General features: G+C 36.7%; 1 protein-coding gene across 8 annotated transcripts in view; it reads left to right on the top strand.

Moving 5' to 3' along the window:
* The window catches only part of ERBIN (erbb2 interacting protein), a 119,370-nt gene that overhangs the window by 59,671 nt on the left and 34,512 nt on the right, over nucleotides 1-25,187 (top strand). For all 8 annotated transcript variants that reach the window (XM_048290873.1, XM_048290870.1, XM_048290871.1 and 5 more), the window contains 4 exons: nucleotides 12,412-12,490; nucleotides 13,226-13,315; nucleotides 19,502-19,558; nucleotides 23,620-23,683. In XM_048290873.1, the coding sequence (XP_048146830.1) occupies nucleotides 12,412-12,490; nucleotides 13,226-13,315; nucleotides 19,502-19,558; nucleotides 23,620-23,683 (290 nt within the window). The remainder of the gene's footprint in view (nucleotides 1-12,411; nucleotides 12,491-13,225; nucleotides 13,316-19,501; nucleotides 19,559-23,619; nucleotides 23,684-25,187) is intronic.

Here is a 25,187-nt window from a genome sequence, read left to right as displayed (position 1 = left end):
GCGGCTGAAGCCAGGGAGCTACTTGTCTGTCTAAAGTGGCATGGCCCTGAGCTAAGCCTACAGAGAGCTGCTGAAAGAGCACTTGTTCCTCTGAGGCATATGATATGCTATCCCAGTAAACGATGACTCTGTTTCTAGAGCTTGGGGGTTTTTTTAACACCCTTCAGAGAAATGGCAGGAGGTACGAGCTTATTTAAACTATTATCATGTGCCTGTTCTCAGGCTTCTCTCCATTTGGATAGCTTCTCTGACTAGTGTTGAACGTAAAAAATAGTTCTGAGGTTACAAGCTTGTTTACTGGGGCCATACTATCTTCCAGTAGTTCTAAAACCTCTGCAAAATTAAAAGAAACAAATTAGAATTCCTGTTTGTTCCTGCTGGGTGAAGTAAGAAATAGTGCTGTTTTTTCTGTAATATACTTGGTATTATTTGAGACCTTAGTTTGTTGGCATAAGTGCCTTTCTCTTTCTCTTTTCCTCTCTGCTGTTGCAACCATGGAAAATTTTTCTCTTGACAACTGCAAGCATACTCTCGTCCCTTGTGTCTGTTTTACTCTTTGTAAGAATTTACTGCTCACTTCCTCATTGTTCTGATGGGTGTCTGTAAATAGGAGGTATTTTACTAGTTTTCTAAGAGTAGCAAAATGTATAAAAATCTCCAATTCTTCCTTTTTCTGTTATGTATCAAAAGAATAGAATGTAGAAGCAGTGGACTTCAGTGGAAAGAATTGCTTTCCTTTAGTTTTTAAAAAAAATATAAGTATTAGTCCCCAGAAGTGGAGAATGATGACAGATGCTGAATTCTAAAATAATTGTGTGTTTCTCAGATTCCTGTGGTTGTGGCAAGTGAGTGGTGATAGTTCCTCTATTCTTCTTGAAGTATTGATATACCATTAAGTGTTTCTTTCTGAGATGGGTTGGGCTAAATCATGCAGTGCAGATGCCTTGAGAACAAATATGCATTTATTTTTAAAGGTTGTATTTTTACATACAAAGGTTGTATTTGGTTAGGCTTCAGTTATCAAATACCAGTATACATGAAATATGATAGGACTTTCACGTAAAATATTTGAGCTGTTTCTGGTATAGATGTAATCAAATGTATTGACCAAAGTATGTAATTTTCTAAAGAGTTGATGAGAAAATGAAAAACTAAGTTTCAGATTTAAAATGTTTTGAAATTACTAATGAATTGCAATCTGGCTCACGGAGTGAGAGCTGTTGCATGGGAGAGCATCCAGTTCTCCAAGTTGAATTGCCTGCATATATATATGTGTATGCTTAATATTTGATATTTAGATGAAAGATCAAAATCGCAGGAATTTTTCAAGGTAGCAGATTCATTGCATGAAAAGTGTTAATCCAAGAAAGCAATCTTTATGGTGCTTTAATAGCATGTGAAAAATCTTGCGCTTTTAATTTCTGACTTAAATGTTTTTAGATTCATACACATGATATATAAAACTCTCTAACAGAGACACAACAGATGTGCAAATGCTGATACTTAAGAATATTTAATAACATTTTATCAGAACAAGAATTCATCTAATCTAGTGGCCTGTCTCCAACAGTGACCAAAAGTAGAAGCCTAGGGAAAATTTAGCGAGATACTGGAAGCCAGGAGACATGCATGTTTCCCTGTATGCTCTCAGTCCAGCACCTTCTCTTATTGGGACTCCTTGAGCCAGACAGGGTGGCTTTTTTATTTACAAATCTTCATTTGACTACTTCCCTGTCAGTTTCTCTACTGTTTAAAGTGATGTATGTTTTGAGACATGTGCTGAGTTAGAGTACCAGCCCTTAATGGTTGTGGTTGTGGGGTATACAGAAGTCTTTGTATAAGAGCATGGTCTGGAATGTATCCATGGCTGCTGAAGCAGTTGTGGCGCAAGTATAGCCTAAAAATACCAAGTTGCTGCTATATGTGCAGCAAGCATAGGCTAGAGTTAGTCTTAACTCTGTTTTTATTATTGGTAGTAATCAATAAATTCTGTAGCTTTTTGGTAGTGAGGACATCCACTGTCCTTTTCTGGCATTTTAACCTGATTCCCAAGGCTACTGTGAACCCTTAATATCAGAGGTATTCCATTGCTTCTTTCCAGATACACTTCAATTCTGAAATTTTTAGCTGAAGTCTAATGCTATCCTAGTCACAAAGATGAAATGACACTTGAACAAATGGTTCAATAAATAAACTGCATTCCTGCATTACCTACCGGAAATTACATCCTGCACTATACAAAGCATTGAGAGATGCCTTTTCTCCCAGCCCTGTAACCTCATGGGTTACATCTTAGAGAAGATGCAGCATATAGAATGTGAGGCCAGTATAGAAAAATTAATTTTAATTAATGTTTTACTTATGAGGCTAAAGGAAATTAAAACATTTTTAATCCTGTATGGCTAATTTTTTTATGTATTGACAGCTCTACAGGGGGAAAAAAACCCCACCCACCAAAAAACCCCGCAACACCACTTTTCACCCCTAAATCAGTGTCTTTCAGGGTTAAACTTTAGGGAACAATAATTTCCTTGTGGTTCTGGAATGCCAGCCTTAACGTGCATGTAGGGCAATGTGGAAGAATGTCAAGGAAATATTTTTGCCTCTTGTTCGAAGAAGAGGAAAGTATTTATGTACAGTGTCCGATGGCATATATAAATGTACAGAAGAGTTAGCTTTACAGGTTACTAGAATCAAGTGGCTTGAAAGGCTGAGACGTAGGATGAGCTGACTGCCAGGAAAATCAGGCTTTTCTGGAAGCCTGGGAAATGCACTTGAAATTGCTTGTGTCTGTGGAGTTACTCTAGTGGGAAGCAGTGAGATTATCTACTTTTCCCTCCATGCAGGTAGTGAAAGAAAATGATTGAATTTTTAAGTTCCATATTATTCAGGCCTTTAGAGCATTAAACAGCAAGATGAGAAAATAACTACCAAGACCAAAAGTAACCTGGGGCTTTGGAAATAACAGTACCTTCATAGTCTCTTAGATATTTAGGTGCGTTTTCTTTCACAGTGATGGTACAGCAAATTTACTCATGTCAGTTTGTTATTCTGTATGGCAAAGGATCTTCATGAAAAATAGACAAACCAAACCTAAGAAAATTCCCCTCCCCTCACCCCCCTGCCTTCCAGGCATATCTGCCTATAAAGTTATTCCAGCAATTTTAAAGAATTTTGTTAACAGATACAAATTGAAATCAAATATGTTTTCTTCAGTGTTCTAAAATAATCTGTTGATTTGGCAAACTATCTTTAATATGCTGTGTGCCAGAAGTTGGGGAGTTGGAGAATGAGAATTCAAGAAACTATCCAGTCTTCTGTTGCCCATCTGGTACATTTAGGAATATGGCTTTTCCAAGGAATTGAGAATTGTTTCTAGTTGATAGAGGGAGACAGATCCAAGTTTTATTTTCTGCAGGAAGAAGTAAGAGAGGAAGATCCTGAATACAAAATAGCTTGCTGTAAATTTGCTATTTCTCTATTTATACTAACAGAGGGGCAGACAGGAGCAGGGTTTTTAAATCATCCATGATAGTGAAATGAAGGATAATTGATTTTCTGCAGAGTTCTGAGTCTGTAGCTCTGTGATAACGTATCCCTGTATAGAGGTTATAAATGTACCCTAAATGTAGGCAGCCCTTCTATTTAAAGTTTTTTTTCAAGTGTTAGTTGTACTTTTTCTTAAATACATTGTCTTATTGAAGGTACTGAAAAGAATCTGTCTGTTCACAATAAAATAATCTGTGTGTATGAGAGGATGCGAATGGAATGAAATTTCAATGCAGATAGGTTTTGAATGTGAAATTTGGGTATATATATCTGAAATTTTGAAATAAGTTTATTAAAAATGTCTTCCTGGACTCAAAAGAAATTTTTGTAATGCAGAAAAGGTATTGTAAAAGTAATTATGGGGTTTGTAGATGTGGATTTACATGTAAAGACAGCAAAGAATAGGATCATAGAATAGAACGATTTGTGTTGGAAGGGACTTTAAAGATCATCTAATTTCAACTCCCTTGGCAGGAGCAGGGACATTTTTCACTAGAACAGGTTGCTGAGAGCCCCATCCAAACCCAGCCTTAAGTACTTCCAGGGAAGGACACTTCCACAGCTTCTCTGGGCAGCAAGATTTCACCACCCTCACAGTAAAGACTTTCTTCCTAGCATCAAGTCTAAACCTAGTCCCATCCCCACCATGTCCTGTAACACTACATGCTCTTGGAAAAAGTCCCTCTCCACCTTTCTTGTATGGGCCTTCAGGTCCTGGAAGGCCGTAATTAGGTCACCCTGAAGATGACTGTATGAATTTAGTAGAATTCTCTTTTTCTGGATCTTGACTACCTATCAGAGATTCTTCTTCTAGCTCCAGAACATCATATCTATTTTTTAGGGGCGCATTGGTAGCATAGGAAACATTTTTTTCTCCTGCTCTGAGCTGAGACAAGAGTCTGTTCTTGACACTGATCGTGCTGTAATCAAATCTCTCCTGATGGGAGTTTTTAAAGTCCTTGCTAGGAGTTCCAGAGACAAACGGGACTCTCAGCCTTCACTGCTTCTAGATAGTTAAGTCTTACCAGAGAAAAAGAGTCACTAGTGTGATCCAGACATAGCACAAAGCAGAGCATACCGGAGAAAAGCCGAATTATCAAGATTAAATGGCCTTTTTAAAGGTAAATCAAGCAATGGTTACTAAAAACGTACATTATTTTTACTTTTCTACCAATTATTTAGTAACACAGCCAGGAACTGCGGAATTCTTTGTCCAATCATCCCAAACTACTTTTACTGCAGAATATGGAGTAGTAGAAGAAGAAGAAGAAGGTTTGGAGAACAACAACAATCCTCCATTTTGATGTTTTTTGCTTTTATCTATTTACTACATTAACAGACCCGAAACCTCTAAAATTTCACCTGTGAGAATCTTACATAGTAGTCTGTCACCTAATTTACACTAGTTTAGTTTCTAGTTCTTTTCTAATAGTAGGCAGTTTTTTCCATGGACAGAGGTCAAAAGCTGTGTTGTTCAGGGGGGTGAAACCCCTCAAAACAGGCAGAGAAATATTCTCTGCACTCTGGGTTCCCACATGTTCTCCCTTGCCTTGTGAATTAGCTGAGCCTACCGGCTTGGGTTGGATGCTAGCTTACTTTCATCTCCCAAGGATTTAAGGCAGGGTTATCACCCTGCCTGTGTGAGAGCTTAATACTGGAATCAATCTTCTGCTTACATTCCCAGATGGTATGCTGCCTAGTGAGCACTTTATGCAATGAAGCTTCTCTGTCTTGGCACAGTTGCAACCGTGGCACTTAACTCTACCTTTGTGTTCTAGTGGGGCTCCCAGATTCTGGAGTTCCCTGCAGCTGAGGGTTTGGATAGCTCTCTGAGACTTCAGGAGGTCTGTTTGGGTGTAGGCATCTACCTGAGGAGGTGACCTCTCTGTCTGGGTTTCATCCTCAGCCCAGCAGTTGCAATGGGTAGACACCAATTTTGTTGCCAAAAAAAGGTTGTTGCATGTTGACCACTCAGTAGGACGGAGTGGCTCCTCCTCTGTGCCGTTCCTCATGAACTGCCACACAGACCCCTCTGCCACGTCCTTCTGATGCCGCATGTCCTGTTCCTCACACTCCCGGTCTCTCACTGTGCCCATTTAAGTCTCCCATGTTTGCTTGCCCCTAGTTATTCCTTTCTCCGCTGCAGCCTTGCTTGCAAAAACTGCTGGGACTTGGCTGTTTCCTGGCAGTCCTGACAGGTCTCTCAGCTGTTACTCAGTTTTTCCTGACTCCAGGAACCCCTTGCCCAGTTCAAACCTAGTGCTTAGCCCACGCAGAACTTACCATAGCCAATGGTGCTGTCACCACCATCACTATGCAATTCACCAAAGGAGAAACTTGTATCTTAGTTTTTGTAACAGGATGTGCTTTGAGTGACAGTTGTCATGTAACAGCTGAAAGTGATGGCACTGATTTTGCAGTCCAGGGTAGTAGGGGACAGGGCAGGGAAAAGCAAAGAAGCTTCCCAGTGGTTGTGTTTCATGCTTCTCTGGGTACTTGACAGCACTCCATCCACGAATTAGACATAGTTGAAAACCGTATAACCTTGGAAATTGTCCAAAACAGCATTATGAACACAACTGTTGTCCGCAACTCTGCTAGTGTTCCACATTTTGCAGTTTTACCCTGCCCTGGCATGTTTAGGTTTATGTAAATTAGTGTGTCAGACATGTCTTCAAGAAGCAGAATTACTGGCTATCCTTTTTTTCCACAGAACAGGCACTGAGGAACCTGTCTTGCTACTCATACTCTTTCTCATTTACATTATGTAGGAGACATGGCTAGAACAGGCCTAGAGAGACCTTACTCTAGAAATTGAAGGTCTTTCAAATGGTTTGAAGAGGAATGCTTGGAAGACTCTTATGTGTTTGCTGCACTGTCTTACCTGTGCTAGTACATGAGTATAAAAGCAATAAACACCACAAACCCCCAAACTGTAATTGGAAAGGTGTTACTGCTGTCCTACAGATGAGCTTTGCATCTCATGTAAACCTGAGATGCTGGTGGGTCTGAAACCAGCTGCAGCAGGGAAAGAATTTGGGAACAGGAATGAATGTTCAAAAGGTAAGGATGGGTGGGTCAGTACTGTGTATTGAATTGTTTGGGTTCTAATACACTGCTTACTTTGAATAATGAAAAGTGCTAGTTTTAGTTTAGAAGGTATGCAGCAATCCCACATTAAAGTAAAAGACATAAATATGTAAGAATACAGACTGTGACTGGTACTGTAAATTTCTGTTTAAAATTTCAGCTTTTGCAAACAGATCTTTCATATTTTTTGGGAGATTTGTGGCATATATTCTTAAAAATATTTTGCTGTGTTAGATTCATATGGGCTTGAAGGACAGTTGAAACAGAGCCCTGAGGGGGAAACCCACAAACAACAGCTTGCCTCTCTTTTTATGGTGGAGCCGCTTGCCCAGAACTTAGACCCAGGATAAATAGACTAGCTGAGAGAAAAAAGTAGGTCATTTGTATTCACACAAACTGAACCTATATGTTTGCCTCTGTGTTCTCTATACTTGTAAGGGTGCAGAGTGGAGTAAGTGCATAGCAGGCTGTAGTTTCATGTATTTTTCTCCAAGAGAGCTTTTTAGTGTGCCTGCTGTCTGGAGAGAATTTTTTTTTCTCTCACATTGTCCACAAACTGAGAGGTCTAGCTACAGATTCCTTTGGGAGCATCACCCATATGGCTTCTAGAGGTCTCATATGTGTTAGTGATTTTCTTGCTCTGCTTTTTAGGGATTGAACCAATACTTTTTCCTTTCTCCTATTTAAGCATATTTAAAATGTTTCTGTGTGAGAAGAACTGTAACTCTCTACAAATAGTACTACAAATCGGTAGGGACTGCCACTGCTGTATAGCAGTGGTGGTTTCTGTAACTGAAGTCGGGACATGGAAGTTTTAGCATTTGTTTCTGAATTAAAATATGACCACAGTGTGAGCCGCAGAGCAAGCCCCCATCTGCATTTGGGCTGAAGCAGTAGCATGCAGGGCTGTCAGCACTGAGATCCATTTGCAGTAAAGGATTCTGCCAACAGTGGATCTGACTTCCACAATTTTCTATAGATGTGGAATTGCCAGTATTTGAGTGAAAAAAATCTTACCTGATGGAGAGAAAAAATTGTCTCAGTTTTTTCTCCTGGTCTGCAAGTTACACTGACCCTAGTGATAGGGAGAGGATTGTGCTGTGTAGGGGAGGAGATGAGTGTAACTCCAGATGGTGAGGGGGACCCCAATTACACTTACAGTCCTTAATCCCGGCAGAAGGACATTTGTGCACACTTGCTCCAACAGGCTATGCCAAAAAAACCCCATTGCTCTCCAAAGAGTTATAAATCAGGTGAAATTCTGTATTTCAGTCACATTATGTGATGAAGAACTGAGGTTGATTACCTCCAGATTTGTGTCTGTTGACCCGAAATCCCTATATGACCTTTTTGGTATGTCCTTTGGGCATGCGCCACAGCTGGTCTTGGATAATGATTAAATACCACAAGGTTAGATGGTGAGGTTTTGCCAAGTAGAGTTCTGAATGATGAATGTTTTTTGCTTTTGGCTTCGTCCAGACAAGAATTTTAAATTCCTTTCCTTACCTTACTGCCAAATTTTCTTAAACATTCTTCTAGGGTTTCTTTGTTTTGTTTTTGTTTGTTTGTTGTGGTTTTTTGTTTGTTTGGGGTGGGTTTTTTTGTTGTTGTTGAGGGGCTTGGTGTTGTTTTTGATAGAAACTGGCCAGTGAGTTTAAAAGTGCTTGAAATTTGGGAAAACAGGGAGGAAGGAACAGACAAGTAAATGCTGAAAGCTATTACAAAAATATAACCTTTGTGGTAAACTACACTACATAAAGAACTTTGCTCCCAATTCAGTTTGGATCTGGTGGTTAAAGATGATCAGCAAAACGTATTTTGTCCTACGGTGCTTGGCAAATGTTCATGTCCACAGGCACAATGGTTTGTATTTTTTTGGAAAACAGTAAGCGTGATCTGTAAACCAATTGAGCACTGAAACGTGTTGGGCACGTTGGCCACGAAAAGTGGTTGTTACCATGTAAAGTACAAAATGAATGATATGTTGAAGAACCTGTCCATGTAATGCTTTTCAATAGAAGTGGAATAAGGCTGCAACAGACCAGGGGATCTGTTGCACTGTCTTCTATAATCCTTGAGTATCAGTGTATCAAGAAACCAGTAAAAAACCCCAAAGAAAAATAGGATTTAGAAAGGAATGTGGATCTCAATTTGCAGTACTCACTTAATGAGAGGCTCACAGAAGGATTGAGTTGGCTATCAAATGGATTAATTAGCACAGTGTTAAAAATGAGTGCAGAAATACTGTGGTCACAGAATCCCTTGAGATTTGCTGAGTTTTCTTAATGGGGAAGAAGATTCAGAGCAATGAAGATAGATGAAAAGCAGAAAAACAAGGAACAAATCCTCTTACAAAGCACCCTTTACAGCCCTGTTTTCCATCCCTCATATATTTTTCCAGCATCTCTCTGCTGCCTTATTTATTCTTCTTTCATAGTTGCTTTTTGAATTTGTTTTCTTGGTGGGAGAAATGAAAGAATACTGATCCAACAGTAGCTGCACGCAGGAGTATAGCTCCGGAAAAGGGAGTGGTCAGAAGATTGTTATATAGCCAGTTAGTAAATGCAACTTCCAATCACGTGGTAGAGAGTAGCAGTTTCCCGATTTTTTTTTTTTTCCCTAGCTTCCGAATGTGTATTACAAATATTAGGTGTATTTCATGCTGTCATTCTCAATATGGTGCTCTTTTGAATGATGGCCATTTATCTGTAGTGAAGTGCTGAGTGAGGCTGGTGAAAATGGTATGTATCATAATGATTCTGGCTTGAAGAGGAAGCAAAATTAAGTTCCCAGGCTCCTCCATTGTTAGGTTTCTCATATCAGTTGAATTTCTATTACTAATTTGTTGTTAAAACTGTTGCTGCCTCTTGCCCAAGGCATAGTCAAACAGGAGACTATGGTAGTGTCCTCTGATTATATACAAAAGCATGCTGATTTAACATGTCTGTATTTGGATAGCTAATATTTTATTTGGCTGTTCTTTTGAGAGTAAGCTTACATTGACATTCTCCCCTCTAGAAGATGTGCTATGTGTTTTGGTTTTTATGTAGTTACCACAAATTTAAGCTTTCTGTCCTTCCATGAATTCATGACACAGAAAGTGGAAACTAGTATCAATATTACAAACATAAGGTTTAATTGGTTGGACTAGAGCAATCTTTTCATCCCAGGACCAAACTGAGGCCAGTAGTGTGATCATCTTCCAGAAAAACTAAGCTTAGAGAATCTCTCAGCACAATTCAAACAGTGAAACTAAGGGCACAGAGTGAGTGTGAGACTCTCTGCCTCCAAGCTCTGCCTCCAAGGAAGACCTTAGCAGTGGTTTATTCTAATTAATGTAAATACTTATTTTAAGAAGGTAAATTTGTATCCTCAACAATAAAGAGGTCTTGATTTATTTTTCAGACACCAGAAGGTCACTTCATACAAATCATCTGTAACTTCATCTCTACAGGCTCAGGGTATTGTGCCACGTTAGATGCTTTCCATGTATGGATATTCTTTTTGCTGAAAGAGGTTTATTGCTACAACTGGAATTAAGATCATGTATATTTAAGTTTGTTGGAAGTGTGTTTCTCTTTGTAGTGACTATATGACAGCAATAGATAAGGTACAGTTCTAGTCTGTCTTTGGTAGTTTCCTAATCTTTCTTGGACTTGAAAATAAAATTACTGCTTTACAGAAATGAAACTTTATTACATTATAAATATTACCTTTTTAGTTTTGATTTTGTACTGAGTAATGAAATAAATTAGATTAGTATCCTGTTGCCATCTTCTGCTTTGACTCCACTCACAGCTCCAGTAAACGTCACATGGCTGAACTCACACACATGTGAACACGTACGCACACACACATATATAAAAGTATATGAAAAGCTATATTTTTATTTGCACGTGTGCATATGCATGAACACGCATGATAGTCAAGCAGAAGTGTCAGAAATCTTGGCCTGTATTACCACTGATGGTTCATTTCTTCCTGGTCCCTTCTGCTTCTGAGTTTAGCAAGTTATTTCCCCAAAATGTCCATGATACTTATATGTATTTGAGCACCTGGATTAACAGGATGTCATAATGTTTTTTCTTGCCTTTTACCTCTCAGTAATAGAGTACAATACCTGCTATGGGTCAAAAGTAATAGTTTCAATGGTAGTATGACAAACAAGTTCCTGTCAAGAAAGACCTAAAAGTCTAGTTTGAAAGAAATGGTGTCACTACTTTAGTTGAATTCATGAAAAAGTCAGCACAGTGACTTTGCCACTCATTATCACCAATTGATTAAAGTATGTGTTTTGTCACTACTTTTCTTGTCTATTGCCATCTCTTAAGTCCTGAAATACCAGATCAGTCTTGTTACTGCACAAACATAGAATCAGGCTTTAAGATAACATCAAATAGTCTGCAATTTCTTAAGTAAGTAAAAATATTACTTAGCAATTGATGCTTAACCACGTGTTCTCAGAAAAGATTCATGGAGAGGCATAACCAAGTTCCACCTGCCAGCCTGAATGAGAAGTGATGCTGCCCTTGTCTCTCTGTAGCTGGACTGTTAATGTCATTTCAAGCAGCATGAAATTTCATGCTCTCAATAATCTAAAAACAAGTGTTCACAGAGTATAGTTCCTTCTTAGTGGTCTTGTTCCCTGGGTTCAGTTGCACTTTCCACATAAAGCACTCACAAACACAATTACATGCATTAACTCAAAGGTGAAGAACTAAGATTTGTTACCTGGAAAAAAAAATTCATTTTAAACTAACTTTATTTACTAGCATATGGGGTTTTTTTCTTGCAAACAACAGTGTATTCTTAATCCAAGTAGAAAGATATCAGTATGAATGGTTATTGTACTTAGGACAAATATATTTAAAATAAAACCACCTGTCCCAGGGTATAAGAACATGTTGCAAAAGCAACTGCAGTTGTGATAGCAGTGGTTTTTTGGGTGGGTTTTTTTTTACAGTATATATATAGTAAAGATGGATGTAAAGGTCTTGCATGGTAGAATGATTCAATACTGATTTCCTTCTGACGTGGTGGATATGTCATATTCAAGGCCTGCTTTATCAGTTTCTGTCAAATACAGATTTGGCAGATATGTAGAATTCAGCTCCACTCTGGCATTTCCAGAAATAACCTTGGAAAAAATGTTTTTAATTTTTAATTTATTGTTTTAATTTTCAAACATAAGTGTGCTGGAGTATTTTTTGTCCTTCTCTCAAATGATGTAGAAGCTAACAGCAAGCATACATGAAGCATACAGAAAGCATGCCTGCATTTTGGGGTATCTGTTCAGAACTGTGAAGCTGTAAACATACTTCAAGATTTGAAGCCTTACTGTTTCACCCGGATGTTATACAAGCCATGGATTTGCTAAACAGATCCTGTTGGAAACTTCGTGCTACCAAGTGGTTGTCTTTTTTAAAATAAATGATACTGGGACAGAGGTTCTCATCTTAAGTACACTCCAAAGCACAAGTACTTTAAGATTTTGCAATAAGCAGTGGGAATTTAGTGTTTGTAGCTTGATGAGCTGCTTGCTAACCTGTAACATGAGAAGCTTTAGGAGTAGTATAGTAAAAAACATGATATTGCACAGTAGTGTTTCTTGAATGAAAACCGTATGTAAAATGAGACATCAGAAACACAGTTCACTAGTTGCTAAATGAATCAAAGTTTTTATGGCTAGTGGTTTCATGTGCATAATTTTTATGCATGTGGTGGAGTCTAATAATTAAAGGCTGTTTTTCTACCTCTTTCTGTATCTTGCAGGCATACAGGAGTTTCCAGAAAATATAAAAAACTGTAAAGTCTTGACAGTTGTTGAGGCAAGCGTAAATCCAATTTCAAAGTAAGTTTGTAAATTTTTTTGATGTTTTATATTTTGTGCAAATACTACTGAGTCTCAAATTTGCCCAAGACGTGCCAGCCCTTGGAGGTGAGAGCAGAGTTACCTGAGAAGTATCTTCATTAACGTTGTTGCACTGTGATCCAGTATAGCTACCTCATTAAAGTGCTTTGCCAAAGTTAATAGGCTATGTGGCCTAACCTTCATTATACCATGTAGCTTTGTCAGCTTGTTGAAATCCATCACTTCTCTGTGAGTGTAAAAAACATGCACAGAGTTTCCTTCCTTAATAAGAAAAATTCTGCTTTAATACGCATTTCTGCTGTAGTGACAGAATTAATTTGCCAGAAGTAGCACTGCCACAGATACAACATATCTCTTCTGGGGAAAAAAGGTGTTGTGTATTTTTAAATTTATCCTGTTGTTTCTACTGAATGCCTTTTTCACATTACATGTCAGGAGATCACAAGTACATAGCAAAGCTACATTTATTTGCATTTTTTATTGCCTGTAGACATTTTTCTCAATACTTGCAAAAGACATTTTTCTCAATACTTACAAATAATTTTGAAAGTCATCTTGTGGAGAACAACTGTCTAGTGTGACTTTAGAGAAGTTTTCCCCCTTAATTTTATCAATATGTTAGGCTTCAGTACTATACTGTTGCTTAAGAAAATACTACTTAATGCCCTGAATATAATTGTAACAAAGGTACTACATTGTTTTACTTCCATATAGGCTGCCAGATGGATTTTCTCAACTGTTAAACCTAACACAGCTGTACCTGAATGATGCTTTTCTTGAGTTTTTGCCAGCCAATTTTGGCAGGTAAGTTGAACATGAAACTTGATATCTGCATGTAGCTTTAAATTTCTGCAGAGCAGTTTCTTCTGGTTCTGAAGCAAAGTGGGTACTGGAGAGAGTGTACATTACGAATTGACAGTAGTTACAGGAAAAAGAAGCCCTGAATCTATATCAGCAGCTTTTAATTTTGACTTCTGAAGGACAGACAGAATGCTTATGAAGGGCCTAAAACTCATTTACATTCTTGTTTCTTTTCTAACACTAGTCAGGTAAGTAAGGAAGATCAGTATTTTTGAAATTTATATTGCTTGTCATTTAGTTATTGGAGGGAAGCAAATAATGACAACTGTAATTCTACTTGTCCTGCCTGTCCTGGATACACAAATTACTTCATGCACAACTATAACTCTTAAGTCCTTTATTGCCAGGAATATTTCTGAAAAACTTGGCATATTTATGGTGTGCTGACTGTGCAAAACTGTTACATGTCATAGTTTTAATACAAGATAAATACTAAACTGCTACCTCTGTAAAATAGATTAAATCTTGGGAGCAAAAGTGAAAGGAGAACTCCTAGATGAGCCTAGGTCATGCTATCATTACCACGCAGATTTCAGCCATTTCTGCAGCTTTCCTCTCTCCATTCTTATTTTATGCTCTCTTTTCCTAGATTTCACTTTCCTGCCCCATCCCGTGTCCAGCAAGCATCTCTTTCAGAAAATACAGCTATTAGTTAACCAGTCATGTTGCTACGTGAAAAAATTGCCTTAGGCTGTATGGTTATATTTGGGTCAGCACAGTTTGCAAGAGATTAGCAAAGCCCCCAGATAATGCTGCAGCAGTCTGGCAGATCAGGAGATGTTCAATGGAAGATAAGCAAGATGGCTCTCCACTAGTGACCATTAGTTCATTAGTCATCTGTGATCAGAGCTGTTCACTAGTTCTTCTCTGTTACCAGTCATTCCCTGATGAATGATTAAGAGCACCAGATCTGCTGCACATTCAGCTATCAAAAAAGCTGCTTGTGATGCAAAAGCATTATTATCATGCTTTTTTCTGGTGCACAGAGTTTGCGTTTCAAAAGCCCTCATTAAGGTTGAAGAAGAAAAAACTGGAATATCCATAAACTTCTTGGAATTCTAATGATTGTCTATGCTTTTTTTTCTGTTCTGTTTTTTAATAGTCTAACCAAATGGCAAGATTTTCATAGTAGAAACAGGCATTATGGATAAACTTGAAGACCTCAGGTTGACACAGCTGATCCTTTAAGTAGTTAATCTTACACATAATACACATTAAAAATTCTCATAATTCTTTCTTCATCACTGTCTGCTTCTCTAATGCTTAACCATTAGTGAAATGGAGAAGTTATTAATTACTAACATTTTAAGGATAAATCAGTTACTGAGGACAACTTGAAAGCCAATTCTCCACTGTAGTGTTTCTCTTGACAGAAAAATTCTACCTTGGTTTTTAAAATCTAGTGACTTGCAACATCCTGTTATATAGCTAGCAGAATGAATTTGAGGTGCTCATGTATGTAAGTTTACCTGCTAATAGAAGTGTTATGTAGAATACATAATGTTCTATAGGAAGACAGTGTTTAGATCAAATAAATTAGAGAACAATGAAACATTAAAATACCATTTTAAAGTAAGGTTCAGACCCTTTTGACATTGAATACTTCTGTTCTGTAAGTGATGAGACTGCTCTGCCATCCCACAGTCTTACAACTAGGTATAAATACTTTCTTAGTGCAAGGTCTTTTAACTTGTGCTTCAGAATATGGAAGTACCTCTTTTATAAACAAAAAAAAAACCTGTGGTAGAAGCTTTTGAAATATTTATTCTTATAAAGGACAAGCCTTCAATTTCTTCCAATAAGGTTCTTCCCCCCCCCCCCCCCCCCCCCGTATATGGTGTTATAGCTATTACTTTTCATTATTTAGGAATACGTGAAGTAACTGAGTTCTGTTGCCTGCTCTTACTGGCAGCTATTGTCAATAATAATGTCTCCTAAAAATGAAGTCAATACATATTACAGCTAACAAGGTCTTTATGCTCTGTGTGTCAGATTAGAAACCTGGTTTCCTACATCTCTCTTTTGTTGACTGTTCATTGTTTCTACAATTTAATTGCTATCATTTTTCATGAGTGTTGTCCCCCATTCTCTCACTTGCTGTCATTTGTAGTGTTCTCATATCCCTCAGTTTATTAGACTAAATAAAATTCTGTTTCTTTCTGGTGTGGCAGGTTTTTCTTTGTGTCTGATTATATTAATATATCTTGGAACAGGTTTCAGTTTTAATTAATCTTCTTTTTGACAGAGGATGATGACATACATAGCTATATTTAGAATTAGAATTTAGATCTCTTCATAGCTTGCACAGTGTCATGATTATCTTCTTGTTTCTCTTGGAAATGTCTGTGGTTATGCTCCAATGTTCCAATTATCCTTTTTGCAGCTGCCTAGTGTAATTTCCTACGCAATCAATTGATGTATTGGACAGTTCAGTTAGAAATGGCTGATGCCTACAAGGAAATCCTAAGTACTTGGCTTGTAGTTTTTTCTAATTTTTTTAGTCCTTAAGATTGTACAAAGTTTTTTCCCCCTACGGTGTCTTATTAAATCACTGTATTGTCTGTGACAAAAACCAAGTTAAACATTTTTCTGATCCTAAAAGATTGCTATTAAAAAATAATTTGAACCGGATAGTCCTAGAAGGAGTCTCTGAGCACCTCTATCAGTAACGCTCACCCTGATGCTTAGGAAAGAAATTTCTTATACTGAAAAACACTTCCAGTATATCCATGCAGTGTTTAATTGCATTTATCTCCATGATTTATTCTCATCTTCAGAATTTGTGCTAAAGCTTTCCATAATTGTGACGTCAAGATTATGCAGTCGTTTTTCCACTTTTTTATGAGTATTGTATATTTGCTGTCTTTCAATGATGTTGGTCTTGTCCAGCCTGTTAGACTTACTAAAAGTCACCAGACTTTTGATATGATGTACTCATTCCTTTGGAATTTTCAGGGGACAAAGTGGGGTTTCTTCCTCCAGTCCCAAATTCAAATTTGAATGCATTGATACTGGCACAGATCATGGCATTAGCCTTCACACCAGTGCACAGATATCTGAGAATTATTATGCTTACAAAAGAAAATAGTCTCTGTTGTATTTAAATACATAATGTATATTTACATTTAAATACACATTTATATTTAAATTTAAACATTTAAATTACATTTATATTTACATTTAAATATTTAAATATATAAGTAGAACATGTTAAACTTGAAACTCACTGCTTGCTCATTTTGAGACAGGGTTTTAAAAGGCAAACATTATTTAGTAATGGGTGTTTAAGATAAGCAAGGATTTTATCTTCAGTGTAATTCTAAAAACCTAGGAATGTTGTCTGTGATGGGATATTGCTTCCAGAGCCTCTTTACTGTGATGTTGCAATTAATTTGCTTTATATCTACTTTCTCAACAACTTGCCAGTAGTATTTGTAGTAGTAGATGGTTTTAGTAGTATCTACTTTGGGATATTTTTTGCATAAATGTACAGTGATAATCAAATATAGTTACATATGTGTATACATGTGTTTTGCAGAAACTTTTGTAAATGCAGCCTGCGGGATGCATACATTTTAGTCCGCTTGCCCTTATATTTTAGTAACAATTTAAAATAAAAATATTCTGCTTTAGGAGAACTGCAAAGGAGGTGTAAAGTAAGGAACATCTCTCAATGCAATGTTTTTATATTTCCAAGGAATGACTGCTTGTCACATAGCAAGTTTCTGAGTGTACCAACTGTATGTTTCTTTTACATTTTTTACAGGTGGTATAGTTTAAGAAATCAGATTTAGGAAGGATATTGATCTCCTGGCAAATTGTTGGTGTAGAAATTTTGTTTTATTGAAAAGTTGTGCTGCATTTTAAAAGCAGGCTAAGATGGTTATGGTTAAAGAACAATACTGAAAAAATAATTTTTAAACTATTACAGAATATGTACTTTAAGTTGAATAATACCTGTTAAAACTTTGCACATTGGTGGTGTGCAGATAGTTCTGTGGTGATGGGTTTTTCAAGTTCAGAAATTAAATATTTCTGTATAAGTAGGACACATCTTTGCCACAGAATGGCACAGATTATATATTCTGCCACTATGAATTCCATTTTTCCTTTAGTATAGGTGAATTAGTTCTCTATTTCTTTTCCAAATTAAATGCCAGTTCTTCAGGTCCATTATGACAGTTCAGATGCTCAGTTTGGATGGATGTTGCGTGCTTAGCACCAGCAATTTAAAGAACAGCTACACTTAGTATTTGATGTGCATTATTTTAAACTTGAATTAGCTCCTCGAGTCATAGCAGAAGAGGTGACAACTGCTTCAGTCCAGTATTTCTCATCAATTACTAGAAGAAAATTACATGTTTAGACACAGCCTGTATCTCCCACCCAGGAGAGGTTGCGAATGTTTTCCTAGTAGCTTCTGTGAAGCTCTACACTTAAGAAATTCGATATACAGATCTTCATTCTCTTAGGGCTAGCTGAGGAAAGATTAGAACAGGAAAGAAGGTGACAAAGCTATGAACTTCTCTGTCACCAAAGGCAGTCTCTAAGTTCACAGAATTAGCTTATTACAAGTGTCATACAGCCAGTTTTGGCTAAAGTCAGCAAAGTGTGGGTGTGCATATTCATAGTTTAGCATATGAATGGAGATTTGCTGTCACTGCATTCAAAAGAAATTTGACTGCATACGTGAGTTGTGAAGAAAAACTACAAACTATGTAGCTATCTTCCCTGTCATCAAAGCAAAACACCAGCTGAAGCCTAATGCAGTGCTTGGTTCAGAAATCAAAGCTCAAAATGTTCATTCACGTCTGAGGGTTCTTAAACGAGTTCTGTTTTGTACTAGACTGGTATCTTAGGGTGCTGGTAGGGTAGGATGGCTAGGAAGTCTTTCCCGCTTATGTTCTAGATGAGCAGCAGTGCTACTACCATGAATGCGGTTTTTATTAGGGTATTCTTTCACCACTGTTAGGATGTTGGGATTTTGGGTTTTTTTTTTCAGAAGTTGGAGGGAGGAGGTTCCCCTCCAGCAGTTGCTACCAGATGGCTGCTTGCAGTGCAGGGCTGCTGACCTCTGCTCTCTTTCTTAGGTTATTTGTGGGCATGGCAGATTGCTGCTTTCAAGCTCATCCAAAAATGAGTTAATGTCTAGAGGAAAAATAAATATTGTTTTCAGCTTTCTGTTTCTACATGAAGTATAGTTCTTACCACTTAATAAAAATCAAGGTTTTTGTCTCTTTCCTTAAAATGCACTAGTAAGCACCTTCAGGAAAGACTGGTCTATTCACTTAAGCTCCTTTCTGAGTCAGGGATCTTAATGCTCTATTTTGTGTAGTATGAGGGCTGTCAGTGGGTCACATGTAGAACTCTTGTCATTACAGTCCTGTCTGTACTTAAACCAAACTCAGTTTCTTCATTTTTTTTAAACAAATAGAGCTTTGTCACTTTTGTCCCAATAAAAATTCACTGGGAATGGTACATTGGTTGTGTGTCAAAACTGCTTGGAACTTACTTTGCCCAAGCAGTTGAGGTGCGGTTTAGAGGTTATTCATCTTGCAACCAAGAATATACTGGAAGAAAGGTCAAACCACCTTCTAACAGAAATATCAAAATGGATTAAGAAGCTGACCAGAAAAAGAATATGGAAGGAAATCCAAGATTAATTTAAAGGTTGTTTTTATCAGGTGGAAGACAGGTATTCCTCAGATGCGGCTTTCTGTATTAAACTGATACATTGTCAGTAGTAGAAATTGAACATCTTAAATTGTGTGAAGTGATCCTACCTTTCCGCTATTTCCTGTGTACTTTTCATTATGATGATAACATGTACCCCTAATTAATCCAATGAAGTGTTTCAAAATCTTTGGGATGAAGGAAAACAAATGTGTTTGAACAGGTGTAGAAAAGCAGGCAAGTTCGTTTGTTGATTTACCAAAATCAAACTCCAACCAATGAATTCAAAATAACATGCAAATTTTGCACAAAATTTCATCTTAATGTTAGAGGGGAAAAAAATTTCAAACTTACAGATTTTTTTTCTTTTAATTCTGTAATGTAAATAAGTTCTGAGATTGCTTTTGTCATGAAATACAGAATATTTTAGTAATTTATTATGCCTTTCTGTTACAGATTAACTAAACTCCAGATATTGGAACTTAGAGAAAACCAGTTAAAAATATTGCCAAAGTAAGTACAGTAGAGTTCTAGAAATTCCTACAGCATTTATTTTAACATTAATCCAACTGTACCTCTCTCCTGAAATCTAGCATTTTTTTAGTCCCTGCCTTGCAATTCTCACTTCCTTTGTCAAACAAGCCTAGGCTGATGGTGATGCACTTCCTGCTGTTCTATGAACACGAGCAATGCTCTGAATTTTCCAACTGGGGCTCTAGAGCTCCAAGCAGGTTAACAAAGATACCAGAGGTCAATGAAGAAGGAAACAGATCCCAAAAATGGGATGTGAATAACCACCTGCAGAGTCATGAATATGTTGTGGTGTACTGTAAAAGGGATCTTTCACTGGCAACAGAAATTGGTAGAGTTGCTGTTTTTGGTGGATGTTAAGAAGTTCTGGTGGAGAAGACAAGGTTCTAACAATTGAATATTCACTCTGTCCAACTCATATGCTAGGAGAGACTTGTGTGCAGTAGGCAGAAGTGAGAATTGCCAGCTTTTCAAATACAACAGCCAGTTTTTTAGTGACGGTAGCTAATTATATGCCTTAGACATGATCAAGAGTTATGTTCTATTGGGATTCCCTTTTTAAGTGCCTAGATACTGTACTGTAGAGTCTGCTGTATAAGCAAGCCAGAACTCCTATTTGGAATGACATGTACAGCATCAGAAAGTGTGAATTTACATCTTCAAAGTGTGAAGCATTCTGTGGTATAAATAGTCTCAATCCTCTTTGGCTCTTTCTGCTATCACTAGTTTTCAGCAGAAAAAAATTAGAGGACATGTAATTCAGAGTGGTAGCTCTCTAAATTAAGTTACTCCCAACTGAGGATACAGTAGCTGTAATTAAAACCTACAGCTAATACAGATTTTGTTTATAAGATCACTCTGACCTTAATTGCCAAAATTAACACTAACAGCATGAATTACATGAAATACTTTTAAAAGCACAGTTTACTCTTGTAGTGATAAGAGACACTTAAACAAATGCGTTAATGCATTTAAGTCAATCGTTCCCTCTGTTGAAGGTGCTAGGAATTTTTTTTACTTCAGTGTTTTTAAAGCTTCATCCTTGATTGAAAACTAAACAGCCACTATCATGAATAGGTCCTCTGTATCACTTCCATAATAATTCGCAGTAGATGCTGAGCTGCCACTCTTATTAGTCTATTCTGGTACTCTTACAGAACATGCTATACAGCTAAAACGTGTAGAAAATCCAAAGCAGTTTTTTGATGCTAATAAGATGTAGCAGTAGGTCCTAATATTTTTGCTATGGAATACCAATATATTTTCTTATTTTTCTATGACTCTCATCTTTCTAATATTTTAATTCTTACAGCAAATTTTTTCCTATTTGTAATAAAAAATGTATTTGGATAAATTGTACATCCCTCTTTCTGAGTAAAACATGCATATAATTTTTGACACTAAAGTATGAAGTACTTGAAAGAATCTTAATCAAAATGGGTAATTAATGCCAACACACTAAATCAACCTTAATTTATGCCAAATTTTGTGCCAAATATACATCATTTTGTTCGGAGCTTATCTACATCCAGAGATTGCAAGTGGCAGCATTATAATGCAAAACAGCTCAGTGAAACTATTTTTACTGAAAGGAAAGCAAAAACACACGGAGACTATTTTAGAGGCATATTTCTGATAGGTAAATTGGAAAGATAGTCCAGTAAAAACATGATACTTTCTTCTTTTTTCATTTTTTTAAGCTTCTGTGGCCTAGTTGTCAATAAAAAGAGTAAGCTTTTTAGAAAGAAGCAAGTTATTTGAGAGTATAATTACAGTGATTTGGGCCCGATCTTGCCATCACACACACCGCCCTTGAACTGTATGCCTCTTGAAGTAAGCTGTAGTGTTAACCTTAATGAAGTCATCTGTATACAACAGAATTTGAGGCATAATTTAGGCTATCTGATCCCTTAGTATTGAGTTGAATTGACACCAAGTTCAATAATATGAATTATGAAAGAGGCTTTCAGTTTATGGGAGGGATTACATAGCGCTATGTCAAAGATGGAAATAGGTGTAACTCTGTGATCTAGTTAATGTTTGTTTCAACATCCTTTGGTGTTAATTTTTCCTGCTACCGTAAGATTATTGGAAGCCTTGTTTGCATTTTCTCTGAAGGTAATTCTCTATAAACAATACACAAAAGCAAGGAGATATTAGTCCTAGAATATCTGAAAGTGCTATTATCCAAGCAACAGGGAAAGGAAGGAATATTACCAAGACTCTCATCTTGCAAACACGTTTGTCTATGTTTTATACTTGCGTGGATGTGTTTGCTACATTACAGTCACATTGGCAAGGGAAAAAAAGGCCCAAAATCAATAAAGTTATCTTGCTATCCTGTCACTGTTATATAACATTGGTTTGCATAGTGTGGTCTGTGAAGTTTCAAAAGCTACAGAACACTATGTTAGATGCTTTTAAAGGAGTTCTTCAGCAGTGTCTGTGGGAGACTCATTGGGGCAAATTTGTTAGGAACATACAGCATTAAAATTGGTATAGGCATGCTCTTACAAAGCTTTGTGAGAATAATCTTCTGCAGGATTTCAGAGGGACTCAGAGTTTAGGTAGAAATTGCAAAAGAATGTTAGGAGTTGGCTTACTGATAATCATCCCGTTCATTAGCTTCGAGAAATGAGGGAAATTGTTTCTTGGAGTCTTCTGAAAGTAGCCTTTTCTTGGTTTTTGGTTTTTTTTTTCTTTCTCTAGGACAGTAGGAATGTTAGCTAGAGGCTTTTCTTCAAAGCCTGTGTATACTATAGGTACAGTGCAAAAAATGCTTCTGCTTTTGTCTTGGTCTTGTCTTCAGCTACTTATGTTAAATTCCTGGTTTGTCCCCAGCTTAGTTACTCCAATGTCATGAAAATCAATTTTCTAAACAAATGTTGAGTCTCCTTCTTGGAGATTATTTAATTAATTATATTAATAGTCACATTAAATTGCTTTCAGTAAATTAGTCATTTTCCAATATATTATTTTTGAACTGTTTGTTCAGAGCAACTGAAGAGTTTACGGTATTTGAATAAAAGCTGAAGTTTTGAATAGCTGCATAGAAAGCATCTTATTCTCATGCAATTTTTTGTTGACGAAACTAGTGTGATATTCTGATAATTTGCAAGACTCTACCATTTAGAAGCTTTTATATTTAATTTTTCCAGAATTTTGTAGTACATACACAATTGCAGTTTATATATGAGAGTTTTAGGTACTACTAATTGTTCTGTGGAAATCTGTTATTAAATAAATAGAGAACATGATGTAGTATGAGGAATTCACAGCCTCTTAAAAAATACTTTCAGGTAGAACTGCTATTGACTGTGAAGTACCCAGTGTGTAGACCACCATGTGCAGTGGTAGATAATCTCTGTGGAGTCCCCAAATAGAGGAAAAATGTTTCCAAAAAAGCTTGAAGTAATGGATTTTACTTTTATTTCAGACATTTATTTAATATTTGCTATAAGTTAGGTTAAAGAGGTATTGATGTGTCACAAAATCCAACTTTGTAATCTTATTTAATGTATGACTAGAGAAGTAATTAGGGTTCCACTTGTCATGTGGAAGCAACTTAGTCAGCAGCCTGGAGAGGTAAAAAGGTAGTGTTGGTTACTGTGATTCAACAGTGCTCTTCTCTGTTTTCCCTGATCACTAGGCAGTAGTCTTTGAGAAGAAAACATGTAGTTAACCAGCCTTTGACTGAAAGGATGTATTGTACTGTAGGTGAAAAGGTGAACCACTCAAAAGAAGAGATGCGCCATTGGGTTGCTCTTTATCATGAAGATTTCTTTACTGGTCTTCAGTTTTTGCAAGCTCATCTGTAGATGTGTTGTAGTGTACTCTTTGTGTGACACTCAACAGTCTGCAAGATCAGTGATACATGCCTGGTTGAACAGTGTGTGAAAAATTGACCTTAAATAGGTATGATACCTGTTTCAGAATAGCATCACTACTTAATACTTATTAGTAGATTTTTGTAAACACTGGAAGATCTGATGTAGGTAGTATTTTCTTAAATCTAATTCTTTATTAATTTCATTCCTGTGTAGAACCATGTCCAGACTGACTCAGTTGGAGAGACTGGACTTAGGAAGTAATGAATTCACAGAAGTGGTGAGCTTTGCATCTTTTATAAATCTCCTTATCCCTTGATCTGTTTTTAATAAATATGAAAATAAAAACATCAGCTTAAGAGTTCTGCTACCAAGCAAGTATTGCTTATACCTTATAGTACTTTATGGAGCCTGTTACAAAACTTATGTGTGTGTTCTTAAGAATGAGAGGATGTTTTTACTCCATTTTAAAATAACACGGTTGTATAGTGTGGTTACTGTACTGGTAAATAATTAATAGTACTTTGTATTTAAATTATAAACATAATTATTTGGCTTAGGATAAATTCTAAACACTTATTGGTTATAATGTATTTAATGTTACAGTTTTGTGCATAACCTGCTTTTATTGTGCACAAACTAGATTCAAGGGAAACTATATTAATTTTAAGTTTGAGTAGTGTTCAAAGTAGTATTTTAAAAGTTGAGGTGCTCTGATTTTTCCTTCAGCATAGATTGACTTGTTTCTTGTTTGTGGTCTCAGAGAAACATATATCTTGTATTTAGAGTCACAAAACATCTCTCTGCTTTTACAAGTACTTTCCTGGGTAAAAGAATTGAAATAGAAGTATAATGAAACTTGCTGACCTGCAATACAATAGAGTCAAGCCTTTGTGTGCCGTTAGTAGAATATGCAGAGCTGAACACTTGCCTAATGATGTGGTTTGGAAAATAGGAGAGTGTGTTTAAGGAATTTTTCAACATTATGGTTAATCATCTAGCCCTTACTATTACTGCCATATTCTCATCACAGGGTAGATATTTGTGTAGGAGCCTTAAGCTAACATTTGAGTTATGACTTTCTCTTGGAAAATGAGTTATTGGGAGTCAGGACTACAACTTAAGCAGAAATCCTATCTATTTACTATATAACAAAACTTACTTAGTCTTTATCTGAACTTGGCTGTAGTTATTAAGGTGCAGTAGTACGTCTTTGGTATTACTTTCTCAGGAGGGAAGTTTAAATAGAAAAGCATATGCAACATGGATGTTTACCAAGAAGGGGTCTTTCCCTGGTACATAAGACACTGTTAACAACAAGTTGTAGTGGAAACACAATCCTGCACTTCATTTTATGGATGGAGTGGTTTGCTTGTGTCATGGAGATGCACCATTTGTTGATAGAAAAATGAAATTTGTTTCGATTTTCCCCCAAACCAAAAATTCTGGGATTTTGTAAAACAGGTCCTCTAAGTTGATGGAATTCAAGGTTTTTTAGACCTCTTGTATCAAAATTGTACATGTAACATGTACTTAAAGTGTGTGCCTGTTGAAAAAGAATACTTTCTGTAAAAAGCATTAAACCAACAGAAAGCCCTTCTCTAAGATTATTTGGTTCTGTGGTCAAATTCTTAAAAGTTTTTGTGTATCTAGTATATATTTTAATTTCAAAAGTGAAATATCTGGGTTTTCTTTGATGACCCAGTGAAAAAAGTGTGTATAACAGCTATAGTAAGACATTATTAAAGTTGCAATAGACAAATCACTGGAGTTGTTCTTGCCAT

The sequence above is a fragment of the Corvus hawaiiensis genome, chromosome Z (genome assembly GCF_020740725.1).
Source record: "Corvus hawaiiensis isolate bCorHaw1 chromosome Z, bCorHaw1.pri.cur, whole genome shotgun sequence".
NCBI classification, from domain to species: Eukaryota; Metazoa; Chordata; class Aves; order Passeriformes; family Corvidae; genus Corvus; species Corvus hawaiiensis.
Note: the sequence above shows the minus strand (reverse complement) of the source record. Positions and strands in the feature narration are given on the sequence as shown.